General features: G+C 46.0%; 4 protein-coding genes and 1 pseudogene across 4 annotated transcripts; 3 read left to right on the forward strand and 2 right to left on the reverse strand.

Annotated features, from left to right (window-relative positions):
• Positions 1-23: 23 nt before the first annotated feature.
• LOC112896343 lies at positions 24-3126 on the reverse strand (annotated as a pseudogene).
• A 2601-nt stretch (positions 3127-5727) lies between these two features.
• LOC112896208 (temperature-induced lipocalin-1) lies at positions 5728-6874 on the forward strand. The gene is made up of 2 exons (XM_025964129.1): positions 5728-6241; positions 6367-6874. The coding sequence occupies exons 1-2, from the start codon at positions 5879-5881 to the stop codon at positions 6547-6549; spliced, it is 546 nt and encodes a 181-aa protein (XP_025819914.1). The 5' UTR covers positions 5728-5878; the 3' UTR covers positions 6550-6874.
• A 1301-nt stretch (positions 6875-8175) lies between these two features.
• LOC112898587 (poly(A)-specific ribonuclease PARN-like) lies at positions 8176-13601 on the forward strand. The gene is made up of 9 exons (XM_025966930.1): positions 8176-8666; positions 10168-10298; positions 10384-10566; positions 10723-10835; positions 11136-11252; positions 11353-11458; positions 11540-11755; positions 11962-12828; positions 12911-13601. The coding sequence occupies exons 1-8, from the start codon at positions 8371-8373 to the stop codon at positions 12591-12593; spliced, it is 1794 nt and encodes a 597-aa protein (XP_025822715.1). The 5' UTR covers positions 8176-8370; the 3' UTR covers positions 12594-12828; positions 12911-13601.
• A 1650-nt stretch (positions 13602-15251) lies between these two features.
• LOC112897027 (probable CCR4-associated factor 1 homolog 7) lies at positions 15252-16514 on the forward strand. Its single transcript, XM_025965191.1, has one exon. The coding sequence runs from the start codon at positions 15555-15557 to the stop codon at positions 16407-16409; it is 855 nt and encodes a 284-aa protein (XP_025820976.1). The 5' UTR covers positions 15252-15554; the 3' UTR covers positions 16410-16514.
• Positions 16515-18113: 1599 nt separating this feature from the next.
• Positions 18114-21271, reverse strand: LOC112896372 (stromal cell-derived factor 2-like protein). Its single transcript, XM_025964310.1, has 6 exons — positions 20901-21271; positions 20660-20800; positions 20093-20233; positions 18839-18888; positions 18636-18765; positions 18114-18455 (listed from the first exon to the last, which is right to left on the reverse strand). Exons 1-6 carry the CDS (start codon positions 21003-21005, stop codon positions 18372-18374), a joined length of 651 nt encoding a protein of 216 aa, XP_025820095.1. The 5' UTR covers positions 21006-21271; the 3' UTR covers positions 18114-18371.
• Positions 21272-23981: the final 2710 nt, after the last annotated feature.

Here is a 23981-nt window from a genome sequence, read left to right on the forward strand (position 1 = left end):
ATACATATAACATAGATAGGCAGTTGCTTGAAATGCTGAATTCACAAGACCCTTGATAGGTGCATCATGTAAGTATCCTGAGAGTAATTCTTTACTAACTCGTGTGTGAAATGTGGGTGAAGTAGCTCAATCTGAGCTATAGTCATCTGAGGTTGCTTGAACACAAATAGAATCATAAACAGCAAGGACGTAACATTGTCCAGACATCTATCACTAGCAGGTATATACTACTTTTCCGAGCTCACAACACTAATAATACTACTATTTTGACAACCAGTAGATGAAAATAAGAAATGCACAAACAGAGGCAACTAATGAAAGAATAATTGTGTCCAACGATTTCTTCCTTCTGATTGACGAAAGGATCTGATTGATCTGTATGAGTACAGAAAGAAACAGATGTAAATAAGATGTTGCAATGAATTATATGAAAACACCTATAAAGGAGATGGAAAATACCATAGGGAGCCGACTGCCAACGTTGCTAATTTTCGTAGTGATTCCACCAAATGTCGATCGTTGTGACATAAGTGCACCTAAGGCTGCGTGACCTTGGGATATCACATTATCCATCTGCAGTATTGTTTCAATGTAAATACCATTTCCGATAAGGATGGACCCAAATACTAAACAATAGTGATAGAAACTAAATCAAGGATTGTAAACCACAAACTGAATTTTTCAGGCAAACAGCCACAAGATTACAAGAAGGAGCGTGCATTCACTCTCTAAAATTGATGTGAGCATTGCTAATTCAAGGGGATTGGATTTCATTCCACAGATACGGGCTTGCATCTATAATGATCTGACAAAAATCCCATATTTTATAATATTTATTCAGTCTTTGAACTCGTTTACATCATAATTGAACGATGCTATTTTCAAATAACAAAACAATCTTCGGTCTTTTTTTTTCCTTGTTTGCGACCATCTTTGGTGTTGTAATGGCTGCCAGCATTCCCACAGCAACATGTTTGGAATATATTATCCATTTGAACACTAATGCTGAATAAGATGGCAGAACCGAAACTCAATGGGTTTTTCAACTTGGTTTGAATAACACTGCATTTGTTTAATTTGGTGAGATTAAGTCAAATTATATACATACGAGATATCATCTAGACAGATGAACTAGTTGAGTCAAGAATATAAAGTTCATCCAAACAATGTGGATCTTAAAAACAATGTGAACCTTTAAAAAAAGGCACCAGGAAACAGATATGTAAAAAGACAAGTTCCTACATATCAGGTACGTGTTTCACAAAAGCTGAACATCAGTGTAGACCAGACCACACACACCAAATATGGTCAGCCTAGTCAGAAATGCACTTTCTAGCAGGGGCTTGACTGCCTGATATCAGAACGAAATTACTTAGTTGGAATGTCAGAGCAACAGAAACCAGGCCAATAATAAGATTTTTAAAAGGAGATAGGGGAGTGATCGTACCTGTCCAGTACTTCGGGTGATTGCTGCTTGTTCTTTTAGGAGAGATTGATCGGAGGAATCTGCAGCCTCTTCAACATCAAAGCTTGCTCTGTCAAAATCTCTAAAATCAAGGAGGGAAGCATGTTGCTGCTTTGCTCTAAGACTTGATCGGAGGCGGAAGAATTCCTGAATTAGAACAAGGCAAAATTAGGAGATTAGGGGCAAAATATTATCATCACATTTTTGCCATTCATAGGAGTATGCTCCAGGACAAGCATTCTATCATCTTTTCAAGGAAATTTGGCTCGAAAACAAATCAGGATATGCTGGCCTTAATCTGATTAAAATGAAGACAACACTAAACAAGCGCAAGAGAAAACAATAACCTGTGAAAGATCCTGCAAAATCTCCATATGACGAGTCAAGGTGTGAGAGAAGGACTTCTGAGCCTCCTGATGATACCCAGGTCTGCATCTGAGAATTTACTTGCTGCAGTTGCTTCAGTGATCTTTCTATATCAGACTCGATGTGATTCTCTGAACCGTTGGATTTCACAGAAACCAATTTGCGGTATGTGTTCATTTGGTCATCTAACTGAGCTTCCAGCTTCCTTGCCTTCAAAGAAACAAAAAAAATTTCAAACACAATTGGCAGTTAAAGTTAACAAGTATTTTAAGAGATAAATCCAGACCCAGATGTGCCATGGAAAATACTGTATTAGTAAGCATGGAGACACATAACACATTAAATGAGACCTCCTGCAAAACTGAGAGAACACAAACTTGTGACAATGTGACTTGAGCTGCCTGATTCTGACCAGATGATCATGATTGCAAGCTCGCATCCTCTAACTCTAGTTGTTGGGTGACATGCCCCGACTAAAAAACACATGCTATCTATTCTCTGATAGCATGCCTCTTCCGTTTGCAAAAGCATGATTGGGTGACATTGTGCAGAATGTCAAACGTTGTGATGCAGAAATCTGAACAGAAAATGGAACTCATCTCAACCCCTGATGACCAGTAAATAATGCTAATGCAGAATTTACATTGTGCCCATTTTTAACATAAATACTAATGCTAGGCGACAGTAACTAGCCGCCAGATGCAGTTCACAGTACAAAATACGCGATCAGATAATGCCGTAAGAACACTCAACGTGATAACCGTGGGAACTGGGTCAACGTTGGCGCAAATGTTTCACTCTGATCATCCAGATCGTGGCTTCTCCAACCTCTCCAGTCTCCACCCAGGACGCGCAAATATCCGTAGGGGCGCCACACTATCTGGCGAAATACTCCTCTGCTCTGAAGCCGCTTGACCCGCCCGACATGCCAAATCGGCAAAACGGAACACGCGAACCCGGAGACCAGCCAGGCCAGATCTCCGTGAAGCAGCGACGGAATCAGAGGTGAGTCCGGGCGCGAGAGAGGCTGGGGAAGTGGGCAGGCTGGAACCTCACCTGCTTGCGGAGAGCGTCCCACGAAGACGCCTCCATGGCGGCCGAGCGCTCCTCCTGGCCGCCACCGGGGCTGGGCCCGGCCCGCGCGAGATGCCGGCTGTTGGGCGCTGTGCCTGGATCTCGCCTCCCGGGGCGCGCGCGCGCGCGGGAGGGCGAGTTTGGGAGGAGGACGAGGAGGCGGGGAGGACGGAACTGGGGGAAGGTTGTTGGGCGCAGAGCGCTGGAGCAGGAGGAGCCGACGTGGGCAGGGTCGGTTGAATAGAGCCAGAGCCTTGGTGGGCTGTAAGGAGGAATAGGACCACGGGCCGCGTGCTGATTCGGTAACCACCGAACTGAGACGACCAATTCTCGTAATGTCCTTTTCCTAATACGGTCATCGTTCACGTGGGTAGTATACTCAGTACTACGTACACTTCCTTAAGTTTGATTAAGGGTGCGTTTAGCAGCGCTCTAAATCGGCTCCGATCCGCTCTGCTCCTCGCTCCCGGATACTCCCACTCCAGCCGCTCCTCCGCCCCAAAACAATCCGTTTGGTAGCGCACCATTGAGCTCCAATGGCGCAAATGGATCTCGGCAAGCGCGAGCTCCGGCCGCCGAGTGAGCTCCGAGTGAGCAAGCGTTTGACTAAGGACGGAGGAAGACCAGCGGCCGGCCGCGGGCGAAGGACGAACGGTGGCCTGGGCGGGCGGAGGACGAGCGACGGCCTTAAGGAGCGGAAGGGATCGGTAGGGACCGTGGCGGAGGATGCATAAAAATTGAGGTATGGCGGAGTCAATCAATCTTCAAGCAATAAAATTTGCTATTTATCATACGGATGTATGACTAACAAATCACTTGCCCACTTCTACAACCGCTGAAGAGGGCTACTTCTTTTTCTACTTTTCTCTATTGTCAAATGCTCATTACTTAACTGATCGAAACTAAGGATTAAGAGAAATATACTACCATAGAAAAAATAAGGTATGGCAGTGGCATACCTTGCCTCCATGGTCCTCCGCCACTGGGTAGGGAGTAGATTTTTTTCGCTCCTCATATTATGCGGAATCGGATGAATCGGTGCTGCTCGATTCTCGTGCGGAGCACGTGACAAAGTTGTTGTTTGGGAGAGTTGTTGTTTGGCAGCGCTCCCGTGATTATAAAAAATTATAATCTCTATTTGAAAAAATAGAGATTATAAAAATTATAAAAATATAATAAATTTGATACTAAAATTTCGGAGCAATAATCTATAATCTGGTGGCTGTTTGGATTCTTAGACGTTATATCAAATATAGGTAATCTGTTATAGAATTTCTAGAATAACTTGTATTTTGGGACGGAGGGAGTAAGAATCTAGGTAGTATTATCTACTATTAGCTAGGCAAAATCGAATTATGAGATTATAGAAATCTGGCTAGTTAGATTTTTTTAATCTGACTGTTTGGATCGGTTATAGATTTTTTTTTAATCTGAATGCATAATCTCTAGCCAATCCAAACACCACGTAAGTTTATAGAAAATATTGTAACGTTTATGACTCCAGCAAATATTATAGAAAATATTTCATGATAAATATAATTAAAATTATTTGGTATCATAAATAATATTATTTTTACATATATTTAGTCAAAGTTGAGATAGATTGATTTAGTAGAAAGCTATAATTGCATCTTTTTAAGATAGAGTGAGTATTATTTTTGCTTGTAATACCTTTTTCTGTTAAGATAAGATTAGACTTTGGAGGCAGCCAAGTAGGGTTCGAAGTTCATACTCATTATGAGTCCTCCAAAGCAGTGGTGGATACGGCAATGGTTTTTTTTGGGTGGGGGAGGCTCCTTCCTCAACCTCTCCATTTTTCTTCTTTCCTTCCCTCTTTTCTCTCTCTAATCTTTATTTCTCATTCATCGATGCACCAACCCACCTCCCTAGATCCACCCCTGCTCCAAACCTAGTGAGAGTGAAGAGAGGATGGAGGCATTGGAAACGATCGGCCTAATGCTCAGGAAGAAATTGAGGGCTACTATAGGTATTTTCAAGCGGCCATGGATAGGAGTCATTGCCAGGGCGCTAGAAACACAATCCTTATGAATAATATCACCTATGCTTAGGTGTCTATGATATTGAGAAGGACGTCACTTTCTCGTGGCATCGGATGGTGGACAACTCGTACAAAACCTAACTTTGTATATATAGGCAATGTTGTGCAAGGTGAATGGATTTCCGGTACGATAAACCTATATAGAAAGCTGGTGCCGGTAAAAGTCAAGTTCTTCTGCTCGTTGATTCTGTAGTCTCCTTTAGAACAGCACGACATGGCCTTCAGAGCATAATGTAAATTTGTTCTGTGATCATGCAGATGACTTGGTAGTTCAGCTCTTCTACAATTACTATCTAATAATGAAATAATTAAGGTGGCACTCGCTACCATGATAGGCATGCCACTGGTGCTACCGCAATCCGTCGAGTTGATCGCTAGCTTCTTATGCTTTGGAAGTTGGAACTTGTGGTTGGAATGCAACGCCCCACTATTCTGAAACGTGAAAACGACGAGCGTATTCAGTTGGGCATCAGAGCCAAGCAACGGATGTTGGGGTGGCCGCGGAGTGCTCGCTAGCCTGGGCCAGCACTGGTACTCCGTCCCAGGCAGGGCCCAGGGAGAGAGAGGACCACCCAAGCGAAGCAGAGAAAACGAGAAGCCCCGGCACGATGGATCCCAGCACACGGTATTCCGTCGGCCCAAAAGCCGAAGAAAAACCATCGCGGCCGCGACGCGCACCGAGCAAGAGAAACACGCTCCGATAACGTATCGCCCACAATCCTCCACGTCTCCCGCACCTGCCTTTTATTGCTGCCTGCACTGCACATCTGCGCATCCCTATCCTCTACTCCGATCCCCCGCCCGGCCGCCCGCCTTCGCATCCGGCATCCCCCACCTCGCCCTCTCCCCTCTCTCTAAAGTCTAAACCCACGCCCGCCGCCGCCGCCGCAAGGGGGGCGCCCGACGCCGGCGCGATGGCCATGCGGGTGGTGCGGAACCTGGACCTGGAGCGGTACGCGGGGCGGTGGTACGAGATCGCGTGCTTCCCGTCCACGTTCCAGCCCAAGACGGGCACCAACACGCGCGCCACCTACGCGCTCAACCCGGACGGCACCGTGCGGGTGCTCAACGAGACGTGGACCGACGGCCGCCGCGGCCACATCGAGGGCACGGCGTGGCGCGCCGACCCGGCCGGCGACGAGGCCAAGCTCCGGGTCCGCTTCTTCGTGCCGCCCTTCCTCCCCGTCTTCCCCGTCACCGGCGACTACTGGGTGCTCCACGTCGACGCCGACTACCAGTACGCGCTCGTCGGCCAGCCCTCCAGGAAGTACCTCTGGGTGCGTGCGTGCCGAAACCCTTCCCAATTCTCCATCCGATTGCCGATTCCTTTGCTCGTAAAAATAACACGCATCTCAGCATCTGTGACTGGTGTGGCTGATCTCTCTGATTTGCTTGCGCGCAGATCCTGTGCAGGCAGCCGCACATGGACGAGGCCGTGTACAGCGAGCTGGTGGAGCGGGCCAAGGAGGAGGGGTACGACGTGTCGAAGCTCCGCAAGACGGCGCACCCGGACCCGCCGCCGGAGAGCGAGGAGAGCCCCAGGGACGGCGGGATGTGGTGGCTCAAGTCCCTCTTTGGCAAGTAGAGGGCGCTGCTTCTGCCTGCGGCTGCGCCGATCGAGCAGACGGGCGGCGTTCGTAGTCCGGTGTCTACTGCTAGCTACTGCCGTTTTACCGCGTGTACACTCAGTACTACTACTTCGGGATGAAGAGATCAAGTTCGTTCCTTGTTATGGATGCTGCTGCGATCTGCGAATGGCGAACCTGTGTTTTGTTTGGTCGGTGTTTACCCGTTTTGAAATGAACTTGGACTCGGAGTCAATAGCATTTCTGTGGTTATGTCCTGAACTTAAATGGAATGGATTCATTCCAATTTGTGAAAATGGAGCCGCTCCGTTGTACGTTTGGTAAGCAGAACGGAGCTTTATTTTTTATTTGGTCGGAGAGTGTGCTAGAGTAGAACTATTTTATTTATTTTATTCTGTGTTTGGTTGGAGAGCCAGGTGAGCGTGGTTACCTTCTTTCTTCTTTTTTGTTGTGGTGAGCTTACCACCATAAAATGCACCATAATTAACTGAGTTTTAACATGATATAATATGCAATTAATTGACTTTTAATATGATATAATATGTAGAATTAATCTCAAGTGCATTGTTCAAGACACAGATAAAAGTACAACGCATATATGAGTTCAAATCAACCGAAATAACTAGACTAACCAACATAAAGGCAGCAGCCATCATGACACTAACCATGACCCACAAGCTTGAAGTTCTCACCATCGAAACTCGAAAACCGCGATAGCTTCCAATCGGATGGTAGATTCACGAAAGCATAGGCATCATTGGGATGCCTAACCAAGTGATGATAGTATCGAGTCTTGTGGTGAAGCTCAAAATCTGGAAGACTGTCCACGGCTTCAAACAAACCATCTGATAAAGCATTGCTTGCTTTCTCTACTGTCTTTACTAGTCTTTGGTTGCCACGACCAAATGCTTCAACCAAGCAATCAACAGTAGTGTTGGCTCTCTTAGCTGATTTAGCTGATGAAGATATATGATCATTGATAATATTTTTACCAATACCATGGTTCAGCCCGTCACTTTCTGCAATAGCAACACCCCGTTGCTCACGCTTTCCGGTAAAAGCGAGCCGTTCCATTCCACCTCCATTCGTCCCACCAACCAAACACACCTTCATTAAAACTGCATGCCGATCAGTTCAGTTGTAGAAACGCGGTGGAAGTTTGACGGAGACGGGCAGGATTCGCGCACGACCTCATCTACTCCGGCGGGTGTCCTGTCCTAGTCACGCCATGCGCGCAGTGTCGATCCATCGGGTCACACGGTGTGAAGCGAGGAGGTGTGGCGCGGCCGACGTGTGCCGTGCCCGTGGCGACAGCCGTCGAGGAGCGTGGCACGCGTGGGCATGGCGTGCCCGGCGCGAGCCGGCTAGCCCGGGTGCCGGACTGGCGACGGCGGGGGCGGGGCGCGCGCTACGCGTGAGATGTCACGTATTCGGGCGGGCCATCGGAAATCTGATCTTCATCGTATTCGGGCGGGCCATCGGAACCCTCCCGCACTAATCTCCTCACTTTTGAGCCAAACTAATTTCCAGGTATGCTTGCACTGCAGCCCAACCCACCCTCCCTCCGCTCTCGAAAGAGAAAAAAGAAACGGCCCAACTTTGTGCGGCCCGCTCCGCCACTGATGCCCGTCATTCGGTGGGCCTGACGACTCCCAACGCAACGCCGATCGCGCGCCGCCGCACCGCTCCCCCTCCCCGTCTCCACGCGCCGCCGCCGCTCCCACCCGTGCCGTCCAACCCGCCGCGCACCCCGCGCCCACCACCGCTTACCCGCTCTTCGGCACCGGCCGTGCTCAGCGTCTGGTCCCGACACTGGCGGCATGGCTGCCCCTCGCGCCGCCGCCGCCGCCGCCGCGTCGGCGAAGCAGGTGACGAGGCGGAACTTCGCTGAGGCCGTGCGGGATCTGGGGGCCCACCTGGAGTCCTGCGACTACGTGGCCGTGGCGGCGCAGAAGACGGGCGCACCCACCGGGTGGCGCCGCGCGCTGCCGGTGGACACCGCGGAGACGGCGTACCTCAAGGCAAAGCTCGCCGCGGAGTCCTTCCAGCCGCTCCAGATCGCCGTCTGCCCCTTCCTGCTGCGCAACTCCTCTCCCTCTACACTCGTCGCTTACCCGTAAGCAGCTCTCTCTCACCCATCTCCCGCATGAAACATCAACAATTGGGATTTCAGTCGCGGTGTTCTGTCGAGCCATGTTGTGCCCGCTGCAACAGACGGCTAGGTGATTTAGCTATTAGTTTGGGCAATGGGTGTAGCGTATCAGCCTATTATTTTGCAGGCTCAGCTTGAGGCGTTGCATCCAGCTTGACTGCTTCAGGCGTTTAGTCCAACACCTTGTGTGTATAAACGGAATGCTGCTGCTTTTAGGGAAATGTGAACATTGTAACTCTAGTAGATAAATGGAAACTTGCATCAACGATTTCTGAAGCTTAGTTGTTCTGTCACAGTAAGCAATACTATATCCATGTCATGTCCTGAAGAGGTTCAACCAGAAATGGTACGTGAGGAAGAAAACTAGCATGATAGTTTCAGTTCTGCATAAGGTTGCAGGCAGTCAAAAGACGTAGAACTTCAACTGTATAATCAATAGTCAGAAGACAAAATAAATAAAAACGGCTACATCTGTATAGGGGAAACGTATTGAACGTGAAATCCTGAACAAATAAGGTGAAATCATAGAATGAAACTCGTATACTTTTAGTTAGTTTAAAACGTCCCCAGGTTCACAAGTACACTCCCATGCTTTGATATCAAACAAGCAACGATGAAGTCTATAGTCTGAATTGTGTTAGGTTAATTCTATGCTTCGATGAATGCCAAAGATGATCATCTAAGTTAGCAGAAATATTTTGAGGAAGACTCAACTAGGAACCAGGAGTATCTATCCAGGGCTTTGGTGTATGTCCAAATTCTCCTGTGAAGGGATAGCTGGTTCAGATGGCACTTCATGTTTAGTTTCCTTGAGCACTAGCCTTGCGTGGCAAGGTTGGGCAAGGTGCAGGCAAACCTTGCTAGGGAGCAGGGCCAATTTGGCTCTCCCTCAAAAGTAAAGAAACCAGTGTGCACTCTGCCCAAACTCAGACCAAGCAAAGGGACTAGGGACCCAACATGCTTGCTTGTCCTCTAACCTTGCTAGGCAAGACTAGGCAAGAAAATCAGACATACCTAGCAATCAAATGAAGCATGTTATGTGAACTAGCCACCAAACCAATAGGCAATGAGGCATCACACAGAATAACCTCTTCTGGGTTTTATTATTCCTGTTGGAAGAAAGTTCTGACCATAGTACCATTCAAAATGTGTCGGTTAAGATCTCTTAAATAATATTCATTGCTCATTGCTCTAGTATGCATGGTAGTTGAGACCACTAAACTTTGCATTCTTCACTCTTTTTTGTATAATCATCCTTTTCCTGTTTGGTAACAACAAATTCCAAGATCCTTTTTGGTAAATGATTATATTAGCTTCAGAGGGTTTGATGAATAGATAACAAATCCAGGTCTCCTTGATAACATTGCTGTCCGATGTATCTTTTCTTCGGTCTATCCTTTTTATTTTTATTATTATGATATATTATTGCTGATGCTTTGTGCCTGTGGGTGCTTTGGTTATACAGGTACAATTTTCACATATTTCCTAGAGATGAACTTCAGTTAGGAATGCCTTCGTACAGTTTCTCCTGTCAATCTTCTTATTTATCAACTATGGCTAATGATGGCTTTGATTTCAATATGTGCATTTATGATGGTGAGTAGTAAGCTACGTGTCAAAGCAATTATTAGGTAAGGTTGTTTGATAAATAGGACTAATTCTCTGTTAACTGTATTGGCAGGTATATCTTATCTATCAAGGGTTCAAGAATCCTTTGCAAGGCAAAAGGTCTTTACTCCTCATCTTCGTCCACTATTGCCATCACAAAGCACATCAGTTGCTGATTCAGTTTTCAAAAGTAGAATAAAGTCAAGGATAATGCACTGGAGAAAAGGATATGCAGAACCAAATAAAAAGGATGATGGTAGGTTACTCTCCATAAATGCTGACCCTCATCATCGCCTTTCACTTTTGCTCCTTTTTTTTTCTCAAACACGCAGGAGAACTGCGTGTGATTGCATTTACAGAAATTTGTCTTGTTCACTTAGATTGTTCCTAATATTGTCTTCTTATTGTGCAGGTTCTTTGGTTAGTTCCCTTTGTAGATTAATTTTGGGTGGTGAAACATATGGTTCCAGGCCCAGTATTAGTATTGATGTCTGCAGTGATCAGCAAGTTCAACTGGTCTTGGAGGTGTGGTTGTACAACTTAAGTCTGATGTTTTCTCTAAAATAATAAGAAGAAATGGTTTTGTACTGGTAGATTCCTTTGCTCATGCTCTTTGGTTGCAACTGTCAATGCCTGCAAAGAGCTGAAGGATGCAAAATTTCATGTCTAGTTGAAATAAACTGCTCTGTATGTGAGTGTAGGAAACTATGATTACTAAAATTGGTTGATCCAAATGTTGTTTTTGAATCCCCTGTTTTTTATAGAGCCAAATAGTAACTGCAGAGAACTGGAGCATTCTTTAACTATTTTTGAGTTATTCTACAGGCAGCAAACCATATCTCTGATGACCTTGTACCTCTTGTTGTTCCGGACAAAGCTGGAGCTGCTAGGGCTGTGTGTGTGATATTTACTAGTTCGAAAGAGGATAAGAATCTTCTCCTGGTTCGTATCTCTGCTTATCTAGATAACAGCAGCAAGCATTGTGTACAATGTATTAGAAGTATAAAAAAAAAAGTTGATTTCATACGGAACTCGCTTGCAGATGGATATCCAGCAATCAACAGAGGAAAAATTCCGTGGATTTAGAGAAGTTATTGATCTACTATCATCTTCACAAAAGCCAATCGTATCGTACAATTGCTTGAATGGTAGGTTGATGCATCACCAATTTGCACAATTATATGGCTCGTTAACCACTTGATCATGTCTGTTTTCCCTCTTTCTCACAGATCTGACAATGATGCACTCCAAATTTGTTGCGCCTCTTCCGCCAAACATGCATGAATTTATGTGTTCTTTAAAAATGGTCTTCTCCAATGTTGTTGATGTCAGCCACTTGTGGAGACAAATTGGCCCCTTGAGAAAAGCGAAGAATATACAAGCTGCTCTCAGTTACTTACAAAGACAATACTTTGTGCCGATTGAAATTAAAATACCAGAGCAAGGTACAGTTCCAGCTAATATTATTCACACATCATGTCTTTATATTAAACCATGTCACATTGTCACCTTTGCCCTCTTGGTTAGCAAACAGAATTTGGTATAGTATTGGTAACTAGTAACATGAGCATCAAATTGCTGTATACATCATCATAGTGCTTCCTCACTAGCATTTTAATTAAACCGTCTCTCTCCTTTGTCTTTTGCACAGATGGTACCAGCGGTGTAACAAAAAATGAGCAAAATGTTCTGAGAATAACAAAATTATTTGCTAAACTAAGCAACTTACTAAAGATAGGTCCTGAGTACCAATTAAAATCTGGTGAGCAGTATGCTGCAGTTGAAGAGTATTGTAACGTCTTTTATCCAAGTTGTATGGTTGAAGATTCTGATGATGTTGACTTTGCTAATGAGCCAGACACCGCAAAAGCTGTGAGCACTGATAACATCATTTTCTTGTGGGGCTTCAGGGGAAAATCTGTCAAGGAGTTGAAATCTTACCTTCCTGGCTTACATCAGATCTTCTCAGAAGATTTTGAGGTCAAGTTGTTGGATAAGACATGCTCAGCTTTAATATTCTGCAATTCTGATACTGCAATGCAGTTACTAAAAGAAATAAGCTCAGAAAGCCCATCATTAAATAGTTTCTTCTCAGAAGGTCTGAAAGCTGCAGGTTTTGAAGTGTACAGAAAGGTTTGCAGGTTAGGACTTTGGGATTCAGATTTAGCTGAGGCCCTGGAGGGTGTTTCGTCTGAAGTAGCTGCTTCAACACTTTCTGAGTGCAATTCCTCTCAGATATACTGGAATAGTTCGTTGATGCTAGATCTGAAAGAGTATTTGTAGTGCTAAAACATTATCTAGCCCCTTTGTTATTTCAAGTCTCAAGATTGATGAGAGCACCCCTCAAGAAATCTGCTACAACAGACAAGTGAAACCAAATGCGAATGGGGGAAGCTTGATTATTTGAGGAACAAATCTTTTCCTGGGCACTTGATATTTGATCTGGGGAAACTTCATGTGTGCCGTATCAGTTCTACCAAACGGCATCTCAACTGTTGGTCTAGCTTTGAACTGCAAGGTATTGCTACTTTAGATATTACATGCCATCGCTGCAACTGGAAACCAAGACACCTGACCTATGCTTCTTTTGTTTTCTGCAGCCTCAATAGCATTTCCAATATTCTGGAGCACATTTACTGTACAATCTGTCTAATTTCCAATTTGAATTGATCATTATTTAACTTCGGCGATGGCATGCTGACTTGGATGACATCAATATGGCGTAAGGAGACTTCTTTCTAAACGGATAGTATGCCACAGATAAGTAAAGCCGAAGTCTGAACGCTAACTACCGACCTTGTTCACTGCACTGTGCGTGGAATCGTCAAAAGGTTGGTTTCTATAGCAGTCAGGCGGTCGTGAACAAAGGTTACTGTGCTCCTGCCTAACAACCTTTCTCGGTCTTGGAACTCCATGAAGTATAGACACGAGATATCGGCCGAAGCCTGAAAGGAACCGAGTTCGGTAGGAATTGATTGATGCCATGCGATCGTGTGTTACGTAACAAATGCAATACTGAAGTCGCCTTTCAATACTGAAGTCGCCCTTCGATGTCAAGAGCACGTTCAGGTTGTAAGCATGGCGAAAGTAAGATTTAATCATGCCTTTCGATCATTACCTCCTTTTCTGTCAATCGGTTCGGCATGCCATGTATTCGTGATACGCCTAACTGTGGCCGGTGGGGATTGTTTCTAGCATGAGCGATCTGTTACTCTCATCCATCACAAAAATGGAACAAGAGTGGCATGTGCTGTGTGCAACGTATCTAATCGCCGCTGCCGTTTTTGGTGATACTATGCTACTAAGTACTGGGAAAAAAAAGATCCAGATGATCACGAAAATAGCTGAAAAGGACTGGTCAGATAATATGCGATATGATCAGGGATAATCGAAAATATAACACATGCATGTAGGGATAAAATCAAGGTTACCAACATCAGCTGGGTTTACCCTTTTCGTTTTTCTTCCTTTTATTTTTATATTTCTTCTTCCAGTCCTTTTGTTTTCCTCAGTGTTTTGATTTGAGTTTGTCTAACAAATTGAGTCAATGTATAAGTTAAAAAAATTTGCAGAACTTTTCACAACATTTTAAGTCGTAACCATTCTTTGGACAATTAGTAGCATTCGCAGCACTATTCCACCTCCTAATCGCTGCAAAGCACTTTAGCGCAAACCTAGATCCGCTTTTTGAAAGGTTGAGTTGGTACATTGCCCTGCATATACAAAATCAATTTGTATTTTCACGTGATACAACCTTTCATATGGCTGCACTAGTTTGAGTGCCTAAAAATAAAACTAAACCGTTCGGCTTTTTTCCCTCCGAAACTTGGGTGTGCCAAAGTTTCTCGTTCCCATGTACCATGGATTTGTGGTCATGAACATAGCACCCCTACTCGCCTGCTCTTCACCGCTGAAAGGCCTTAATGGGAGAAAATGTGTGTAAATGGTCAAATTACACAAGAAGAAAATCGAATTCAAACGAGTTATGGTCACATAGTTTGGAGCATAGAGAGGCCCTATGCAAGATAGACTTTTTTAGTGGAGACAGAAGTGATTATTTGATCATTGATCGTGCTCACACCACCAACATGCTGAGTGCAAGAAAACAGAAAATGATTGCGCCATGTTAAGTAAAAGCGCTAGGAAAAAGTGTGTATATGAAAGAAAACTTAATCATACTATCATAGTCAAACACGGCGATTGAAACAGGGAAACTGAAAAACGGTATCTCGTCAGCAACTCTTTACTCGCCCTGTAGCAACCACAACTGTTATGAGTCTATTTGCAAAAAAATAAAAAAAACAATAACAATAACATATGCCAGATGCAAATATGTTGGCACGGTCATAATTGGGTCAATGACTCCAAAACAACAGTCACATGAGATGTCACTAACCATAACCACACGCCAGCTGGACTCCAATGACCAAACAATCATTAAAATGTGAAATCGCTAGGCCTCTACTTACTCCCGAGGCATCATGAGGGACCCATTTTGCGGTGGCTTATGAAACTGCCAAAAAGAGCTAGATCGGCTCAAATTGTAAAGAAGCCAAACTTGAGCGAGGTTCTTAGCTTTGTGAGCCGAAACATGCTAGAGGTCGATATGGCTCATTCATCTTTTTAGGCTGGATTGTATTTTCATCATATTTTATAGGTTGTTTAGTGCCTCCTAACTTGGTCGATTTCTTGAACTAAAGCATAGGCATCGTTTTTTTCTTTTTTTGAAATGGAACCATACGCAACACTGAATTTGAATCCGCGGAAATGTAACCATGGGATGGAAGTATGACCTAGCCGAGCCGAGCCGATCTTGAAGCTCGGCTGCAGCTCGTACCGGTCTCGAGCCGGGCACCAGGGGCTCGTCCGAGCTCGGCTCGTTGACAGCCGAGCACACCGCCTCCGCTTTCCTCTCGCCTTCTTCTCCAGGGGATTCCGACCCGCTAGATCCGCTCCCCGTCTTCTTGCCTCGCACATCGGCAACCGCACCTCACCTGCCATGGGCTCTCACCGCCGCTGACACTGGGGCCCAACGCTCTCGCCCGCCTCCGCCTCCGCCTCCGCGTCCTCCCCCTCCCCCTTCTCCCCCTCCTCCTCCTCTTATTGCCTCCACTGACCCGCGCCGCCCGCCCCCTCCCGCCGACATCGGAAACCTTAGTCCTAGCTGTAGTCGGAACCGCCTGGCCGGCTCGCCGCTCCCCCACCCGAAGCCTCCCCGAGCACTTGGATGCGCCGGCTGCTCCGATGGCTGCCCTTCCGCCCGCCGCAGAGGGCCCCGACGCCGTGGAGATCCGCGATGTCTGGGCGGGGAACCTGGAGGAGGAGTTCGCGGTGATCCGCGAAGTCATCGACGAGTACCCGTACGTCGGCATGGACACGGAGTTCCCGGGCTTCGTGCTGCAGCCGAGCGGCAGGTTCTTCTGCCAGAGCGACGTCAACTACGCCAGCCTCGCGGGCAACGTCAACGTGCTCAAGCTCATCCAGCTTGGCCTCACCCTCTCCAACGAGGCCGGCGCGCTCCCGCCGTTCGGCACCGGGGGGCGGGGCTGCGTCTGGCAGTTCAACTTCCGGGGCTTCGACCAGCGCACCGACCCCTACAGCGCCAACTCCGTCGACATGCTCCGCAACAGCGGGATCGACTTCGACCGCTTCGCTGCCGAGGGGGTCGACTCCACTCGCTTTGCCGAGCTGATGATGTCGTCCGGGGTCGTGCTCAACGACAACATCCAGTGGGCCACGTTCCACAGCGGGCACGACTTCGGCTACGTGCTCAGGCTGCTCACCGGCCGGGAAATGCCGAACACCTTGGATGAGTTCCTGAAGCTCACCAAGACCTTCTTTCCGGTGCTGTACGACATCAAGCAACTCATGAAGTACTGTGCTGGCCTATATGGCGGGCTGAACAAACTTGGGGAGCTGCTCAAAGTCGAGCGCGTTGGGATCAGCCACCAGGCCGGATCTGATTCACTGATGACTCTGCGGTGCTTCTTGAAGGTCAAGAATTTGTACTTGAAGGAATCTGTCAAGCTGTATGATGGTTTGTTGTATGGGCTTATTCCAGGGGAAGGGGTGATCAAACATGGACCTCCGCCCATTTAGTCTGTAATGGATAGTTAAATAACCAGATTCTGAATGAGAAAAATGCAGAACAAAAGCTATTGTCGGTGAATATAAGGCTGATCTGATGGTTTCTTGTGCTTGATATGATAAGCCTTCTTGCTAACTATTCGTCTCCTTATTAGCGTTTCTTTGTGTTATGTGCTCATCTGGCTAGCTATTACCTAATAATTAACACCAACATTTTGTTTGAAATCAAATAGCAACTACATGAAGTATCAGGCAACTGAAAGTTCTTACTTCATTTTCTGTATTTATCAGTGGATTAACTTGTTCGTCATCTTAAGTATTTCTCAGTAAGATAGCTTATTTATGATGCTATTAGTGATTAAATGCGTGTTTTTGCTTTAGTTATCTTGTTGTGTTTATGGGAAAATGAGCAACTGTCTTGTCTTCATTTTGCTGCTTTATTGCCTTGTGTGCAATCTGGTAACTTTCAGGATGTCATTTTGATTGTTGGCATTCCTTCACTGTTTATACTCCATTCTTCAGTCATTCAGCAAGGGGTAAATTTCATATTGCTTGCACAGTAGTTTAGCTGCAAAACATGCTTTCCTGAATTCCAATTCTTTTGCTTTATGCTGCTTATTAGTCATACAAATTTCGACATGTGCGACTTTTGTTATCCATATCTGATTCACAAGGGACCAATGCATTGCAAAGTCTTAGCTTGAACTTGCTGCACATGATACTTCACCTTATCCTCTTTACTGTTGATGTGGAGTCTTTGTTCCTTATAGTAGCCATTTAAAGGGTTGCCAGGTAAATTAAAGTGTTAAGGGGGAGTGTCATGAACTTATGGTGCGCCACATTTGAGGACATGTGGCTATACTTGTTCTGCCGCTACTTCAGGAATTCATTGGAAACTCCCTAACGGACATGTTTGGGTTTGCTTATTGTATAGTTTGATTTTGTTCGTTGCTGAGTTACTTTTTTATGATAACTGAATGAGCTCCTGTGCGTTGTGTACTGACTGCACGGTTTGATATTTCTAGACAGGAGCTTGAGTACTGAAAGCATTGTATCTGTGAATTTGATGTTGCACTGTCAAGAATGATATCGAAGAATGGGCTCACAATACTGTTGGCTAATTGCATAGCATAGCCCTTTCTTTGGAAGTTGCGATATTGCATAGCATAACTCTGTCTCTGATGTTACTGATAATGCTTTAGTGATTTGTCACTTTTTATGTATTCTTCCAATTTTTGCTAATCGCATAGCATAGCTTTCTCTCTTTCTTTGGAAGTTACAATATTGCATAGCATAAAACTGTCTCTGATGTTGCTGATAATGCTTGTCACTTCTTTTTTTTATTATTCCAAATTTTATTGTGCCACCTTCAAATGAAGTGGGCTTGTTTTGTTGTTGTATGGAGCACCTGATCATGGCAGCTTGTAATGAATTGGGCTTGTTCTGTTACTGGCGTTTGCTGCTGTAGCAGAATCATTCTGGTACTCAGCCTGCCCTGAACATGGGCGTTCGCTTGGACGGCATAGCCTCTGCCGTCATTAGCACCAAAGACTGAAATCCAAAATTTGGGGCTCCACAGAAATTGCAGCTCGGAATATGTTACGGCACCATGGGCCGCTAGTCATACGCAGAACGGTTCAAATTTCAAAATCACAATGTAGCGGGTTCCAGCAAAAGCTTCCAGATTTTACAAGGACTGCCTTTCTGCGTCACATCTGGAAAACAAACATCTGTAGTTGTGAACAAAATGTGTCACTTTCATATCTGGGTGACTGGGTCTATACATGGTCATACTGAATTATAAATATCAATTACAAGCCTGTACTGTCCTCATTTTGTCGACATCATCTATATTCAACATATCACTCAGGTCCCAGGTTCAAAGAAGAAACAAGAACAAATGAAAACGGGAAAAACATCTGATCCTATGCTAACTCTCATGAAACAGAAAAAAACACACTAGAAAATGCTGTTTCACTTGCTTCCATTAACTGGGAGATAAACACCCTCTGCTGCTAACCAAATGTTCTCAGCTCGCTTCTCTTTGACACCACAGACCTGCACCAAGACATGTCTCAACAATATTTATTTGCAACATGGCAGTAAAATGAAATCGTATAGAAATAGAGTAGAATGATCAAGGGCCTCTACAATTGACAATACATGCAAATGACTGTCGAACCTAGTAGGCATCTTTTGATTGTGCAAGAAAATTTTGCAAACAAATAAATATCTCACCTCTTGCTGCCCACCACCAAGGCGATTGTACTTCTTGTTGTGACTATGCAGATAACCTCCAGTATCAATGTGCCTAAGCCTTATTTTTTGATCCCTTTTCCATACTTTTCCGCTTCCTTCAATTTCTAGCCTGTGAATACCCAGAGGAAAAATATGAGCTCCAACACACCTAGATCCATATTACATGTGTAGGTAAATCATACCTCCAGTAGTCACCAGTGTCTGACAGTTCATCCCCACCAAAACAGCTAACCTATACAAATGTTGACATTCAACATTTGCATCAGAACACATTCTTAATATGAGAAAGTAACACAAACAAAACATACCAGACAGAACAAGACATAAAAATTGATTTCTTCAAATGCAAAGCATCGGATGATGCAAGGTATTCATAAAGATAGTCGCGATAAGAAGGTAATTTACTTCACCGTAAGAAAAGTTGAAATATATTCAAAACATCTAAGTAATCATAAGATGATCTAGTTTGCTGAAAGCCCCTAGCTTTCACATTGATTCTGTACATCACTTGATGCGCAGCTCTCCTGCGCGTTTGAGAAAAAATTCTGTACATCACTATAATAAGCTGGTCTACAGAGGAACATTTTAATATAATGTTTTATTGGTCAGTTGGAAGCCAGATGACATGCTGTTTTGTTACAAGAGTAAATTATGTGCACAGCATGGCATGCTATATTTTCTAAAATACCAGGCTACCATTTTATGCAGAAGTGAAAACATTACGCAGAAGTAATATAAGTTGAAGTGAACAGTAAAATTGTAAAAATGTTTGAGAACAAGCTATAAAGCCCATAATATACACACAATGCTTTCAGACAAGATTATGTGTAGTAAACAAGGCGTGAAAGTATGTAATACAGCGCATTTCCATCAATTTTCTACACCAAAAGTATGTAATACACGCATTTCCATCAATTTTCTACACCAAAAGTATGTAATACAGCGCATTTCCATCAATTTTCTACACCACAAAGCAGTTGGCTGTTCATTGTTTTATAGAGATTCAAATTGCATATGTGCAAGCATATTTGATTTTTTTTTGTTGAAAATGATACATCACAACAAAATGTTTAACAGCTTTGTTTCAATTGGAATTACAAGAGCTTATATGAAACTATTTTACTATTTCCGTGCACTATTCTATCCTAGTTTATCCAGAAAAGTAGACAACGAGCCAAGTTGTTCCATAGAATCTGGGTAGTACAGGATATAAGCATATCATCTAATATTTAAAGCTTTCCTACTCAATCCTAATCACACATGATTGGCACAACACAAAAGATCACATGACGAACTCAGTACTCACATTCATTTAAGAGGTCTAAAGAAATTAAAGAGAACTACAACTTTATCTTTCAACTAAATAAAGCTTGCAGGATGTACAGAATTTGAATTGTTAATGAATACTGCAACATAAGAGATTGAAATAAACTAACCTCAAGGTTACCGGATAACGGTGAAGCGTGCAAGTGACTATGCAGCCACCTACGTGTCCTCATGTGTTGCAACTTTATGATCCCACCAGTCTCGATGGCATCACCTTGCTTAGACGATGAATCAGGAGTAGGCCTTATGATCTGCATTTAATATGTCCATCACTTTTGAGCTGACTGCTTAAATGGCAATTACATGTGTATCAAATTGTAACTGCTGTACGTATCAGATTTGCAACAGTAATGTTTTTTTCTGCATATGTTTACTTGTTTCATTGAAAAAGTACCTGCCATTATATTTTCAAAGAGATCCTACATTCTTGCTAATCAATACGAATTTAGCTCACTCCTGAAAACTACAGGACAATTTGCAGCCTGAATTCAAACAAACTGATCAGTGTGCTGCACTCTGAACAAGAGAGCACTGATCAATAATTTAATTCAATTGTTCCTTCTGAAATCTGAACTGCACTCAATTCACGACCCTTTGAGTCACTGATCTTTTCATATATTTCCAGTAAGAGTAAACAGGGCATGTCCACTTTATGTGCAGATGAGAGGGAGACGCACCCAGTAGCTATTGGAGTCGTCTCCTTCGGGAAATCCCGTGACGGACTGCTGGCCGCTGCCCGAGCCGTAGGGCACGTCGTGCGAGTGCAGCCGGTGCTTCGTCTTCTCGTGCATCAGCTTGATCACGCTCCCGTACGTCACCTGCAAGCGCCCGCGCAGATCCAGATCACAACCACACCCAAACCCACACAACAAAAAAAGCCGAACCTCTCCGGCAGATCTTAAGATCCGGGACGCGCACCTCGCCGCCCTCCGCCTCCACGGGGGCTGCCGCGCCCGTGTCGACGCCGCCGAAGCCGGCGCCGACCAGGAGGGCCACGGCGAGCGCGAGCAGGGACGCGGCCATCGCGACGGCGAGCGCGCAGCGGGGCCTCAGTGGCGAGGGCGAGGACGGGAAGGAGGCGTCGGCCTTGCCTTTCCTCTTGTCGCCCGGGGCGGGGGCCGGCGGTGCCGTGGCCGCGGGCGGTGACCGCCCGGCGCGCGCGCGGGGGGGTGTGGCGGGGCGGAGGCAGCTGAGGGATCGTGCGTGGTGTGCCTGCGGCGCGGCCTGCGCTGTGATTTCGCGAGCTCAGGGAGGGGACTCGGGGAGTTCGGGGACTTGGCGGGCCGTTGCTTCCGCGGAGACTGGGGGGGCACCTCGGACCGGGGCTCCACGTGTGGCTGGCGAATGAGGGGAAGCCACGTGTTCTTGAGACGTCATGAGGTGAGGCTGACGCCGTAGGGTGCAAGATGTGCGGTGAAGATTTATTGCGAGTGGATCCGCTCGCACTAGCGGGCTAGAAACTCCTGTGCCATTGGGCTCGAAGACAAACCCATCCAGGCTCGGTCTGTCTTGTGCCACTGGGCTCGCACACCGTTTGCAGGATAAATTGGATTGGGCTGGCCTAGTTTTTCTTTTCTGACACGGGCTGGCCTGGGTAGGTATAGAGACGGCCCGTCGTAGTGTCGCCAAGCCACTTTTTGTTAGCTCGTAGTGTCGCCAAGCCACTTTTTGTTAGCTCGTAGTGTCACCACTATAAAATATATTGTTATCATACTACTTACAATAATTTTTTTCTAATTTTATAAATAAAGAGATATGGTACTACTATAAGATAACAAAAATAACGACAACCTATCGTAGAGGTTGTCTATTTAGTCGTCTCAAAATGGCGCGTCATTGTATAAGACTGCCTATTAGACGGCTTCAATATAGTTACCTTTAAGTTAAGTTAAGAGTAATTACATGTATAATTATGTAAGAGGTGTTGAAACTAGATTTGGCAAGTAGTACATGACGAAAAGGAAAAGCAAAAGCGCTAGGCTTTTGGTACGCAAGCACGGGATCGTGCAAATACCATGGCCACCACAAAGCCCGCATTCACATACCAATACCGTAGCCCGGAGCCGGAGGCACACCGTTTTGCTGCTGCTGCTGCTGCTGCAGGTTTCAGCGCAGCAACTGGGCAGACAGGGGCACGCACGGGGCGACACCCCCCAGGACCCAGCACGAGTTCATCGAGATCGCGCAGAGGAGGAGCCAGCCAGCCCGGCGAAGCGAGAGAGGGAGGGAGAGCTGCAGTTTGAGAGTCGCAACCAGGCGAGTCGGCGTCTGGGCGACCCTTCACCCGCTTTGGACTTTGGCTACTTGGCAAGTTCTCGTGGGCTCAGATCTGCCTCCGCTTTACTTCCTGTGTGCGGCCTGCGGCGTGCCGGGGCCCGAGATGGGAGATTCATCGAAAGCCACAGAATCTATCGATGTGACACGCACGGGAACAGAATGGCAGGGCAAAAAACAGTGGCATTCCCACGGCGGCTCCGCCGCCAGGAGGTGCCCGGCCGCCCGGGCGTCAGGGGATCACGCTAGCTGCCTCTGCACGAGTTCAAGATCGCGCGGAAAGCAGCGGCACCAGCCGGGCCGCTGCACGGAATCATTCGGGAGCTTGGGGCTTCAGATGAAGCGTCCGATCACTCCGGCGGGTCGACCACCAGGCACCAACAAAACCGAGGGCAGGGCACCACCGGCCTCGGTCGCTTGTTTCCCCCGTACCCATGGGCCACGGATCACAGGCGGGGGCAGGTGGCTGGTCACTGGTGGCGTTCGCATTCGCGGCACGAGGCCCGCCCGGGCCAGAGGGAGTAATTGGCGGTCACGGTCCGGTGGCCTCGCGGTGGGTGTCATGGGTGGTGGTTCGCTCGCTGCCCCGCGCGCGTCATGATGCGATGCGATCGCTGCTTGCTCCGGCGCGACGGGGCCGAGCGGCATGCTGGGGGCGGGGATCTGGTGGTCAGCAGTGAGGCCGGGCCGGGCGCACGTACGTGGACGCCGCGGGAACCAGGAAGCCGCCGGCGCGGGCGGGGCAGGTGCCAGCGGACGCGCGTGCGCGGTGGCGCGGTGGTCCGTGGCTCCGACTCCGTGGTCCTTGGTGCTGACTGCTCCGCCGGGTGCCGGGGCGTTGTGCACAAGTACCATGCATGGAGTAGTTGAGGTTGAGGATTCTCAAACTTGTGGCCGCGTAGTATACTAGTCCCAGAATACTTTCGTTGCTCCTTGTGTTGGAGTACTGCTGTATTCCGTCATTCGAGAGCCAATCGAGACCGTGGAACGACCGGCCGTGTATCATGTGGAATCTGCCGCCTCCATTGCTCCATGGTTTAGGACTAATGATGATGATGAGTCAGTACAGCTACACAACAAAAGCCCATACCCAATTATATATTACTCACTTGTTACTCTACAGGGCGTAATATGATTTAAAATGGTCCAATAGCATATGTTTGGCCAAAAAGTACTCAAACAATTATATATATTTAGAATACAAAAGTGTGCAAAAGATGCCTTTCACAAAATTTCTTAAACAATACTAAATTTTTGGTTACAGCTAATAATATATATGCAAGAAAAAAATCAATGCACATGCACTTGTAAAAAGGACATTATCATAGAACAAAGCTACAAAAAAAAATCCGACGGAATCTAGGTGCACTTTATCGATCCGCTTGGTATGGGCACCTCTCACCTTCGACTGAGCTAGGTATCGATCGACGAACCGAACGTATTAATATGGTTGGAACGACGAAGGTGCTCACAATCACATGTGGATAACTTTTTCAAATATTCCAAAGATTATTTGCACCATTTTTAAAGTATCGGGTGAAGGAAATATCACTGCCACATTTAAATATAGGTTAGATCATTCACTAAACAGTACTGATATCAATATGGTGGAACCCTCTTTGGTAGGTATAGATGATAGATCTTAGGATCCTTAAACACAACGTGCAGATTTGACGATTCTTAACGAAGAGCATGAATGGAAGTAAAGATGTAAATGGATATCTC

This window comes from Panicum hallii, chromosome 6 (assembly GCF_002211085.1).
Source record: "Panicum hallii strain FIL2 chromosome 6, PHallii_v3.1, whole genome shotgun sequence".
Lineage (NCBI taxonomy): Eukaryota > Viridiplantae > Streptophyta > Magnoliopsida > Poales > Poaceae > Panicum > Panicum hallii.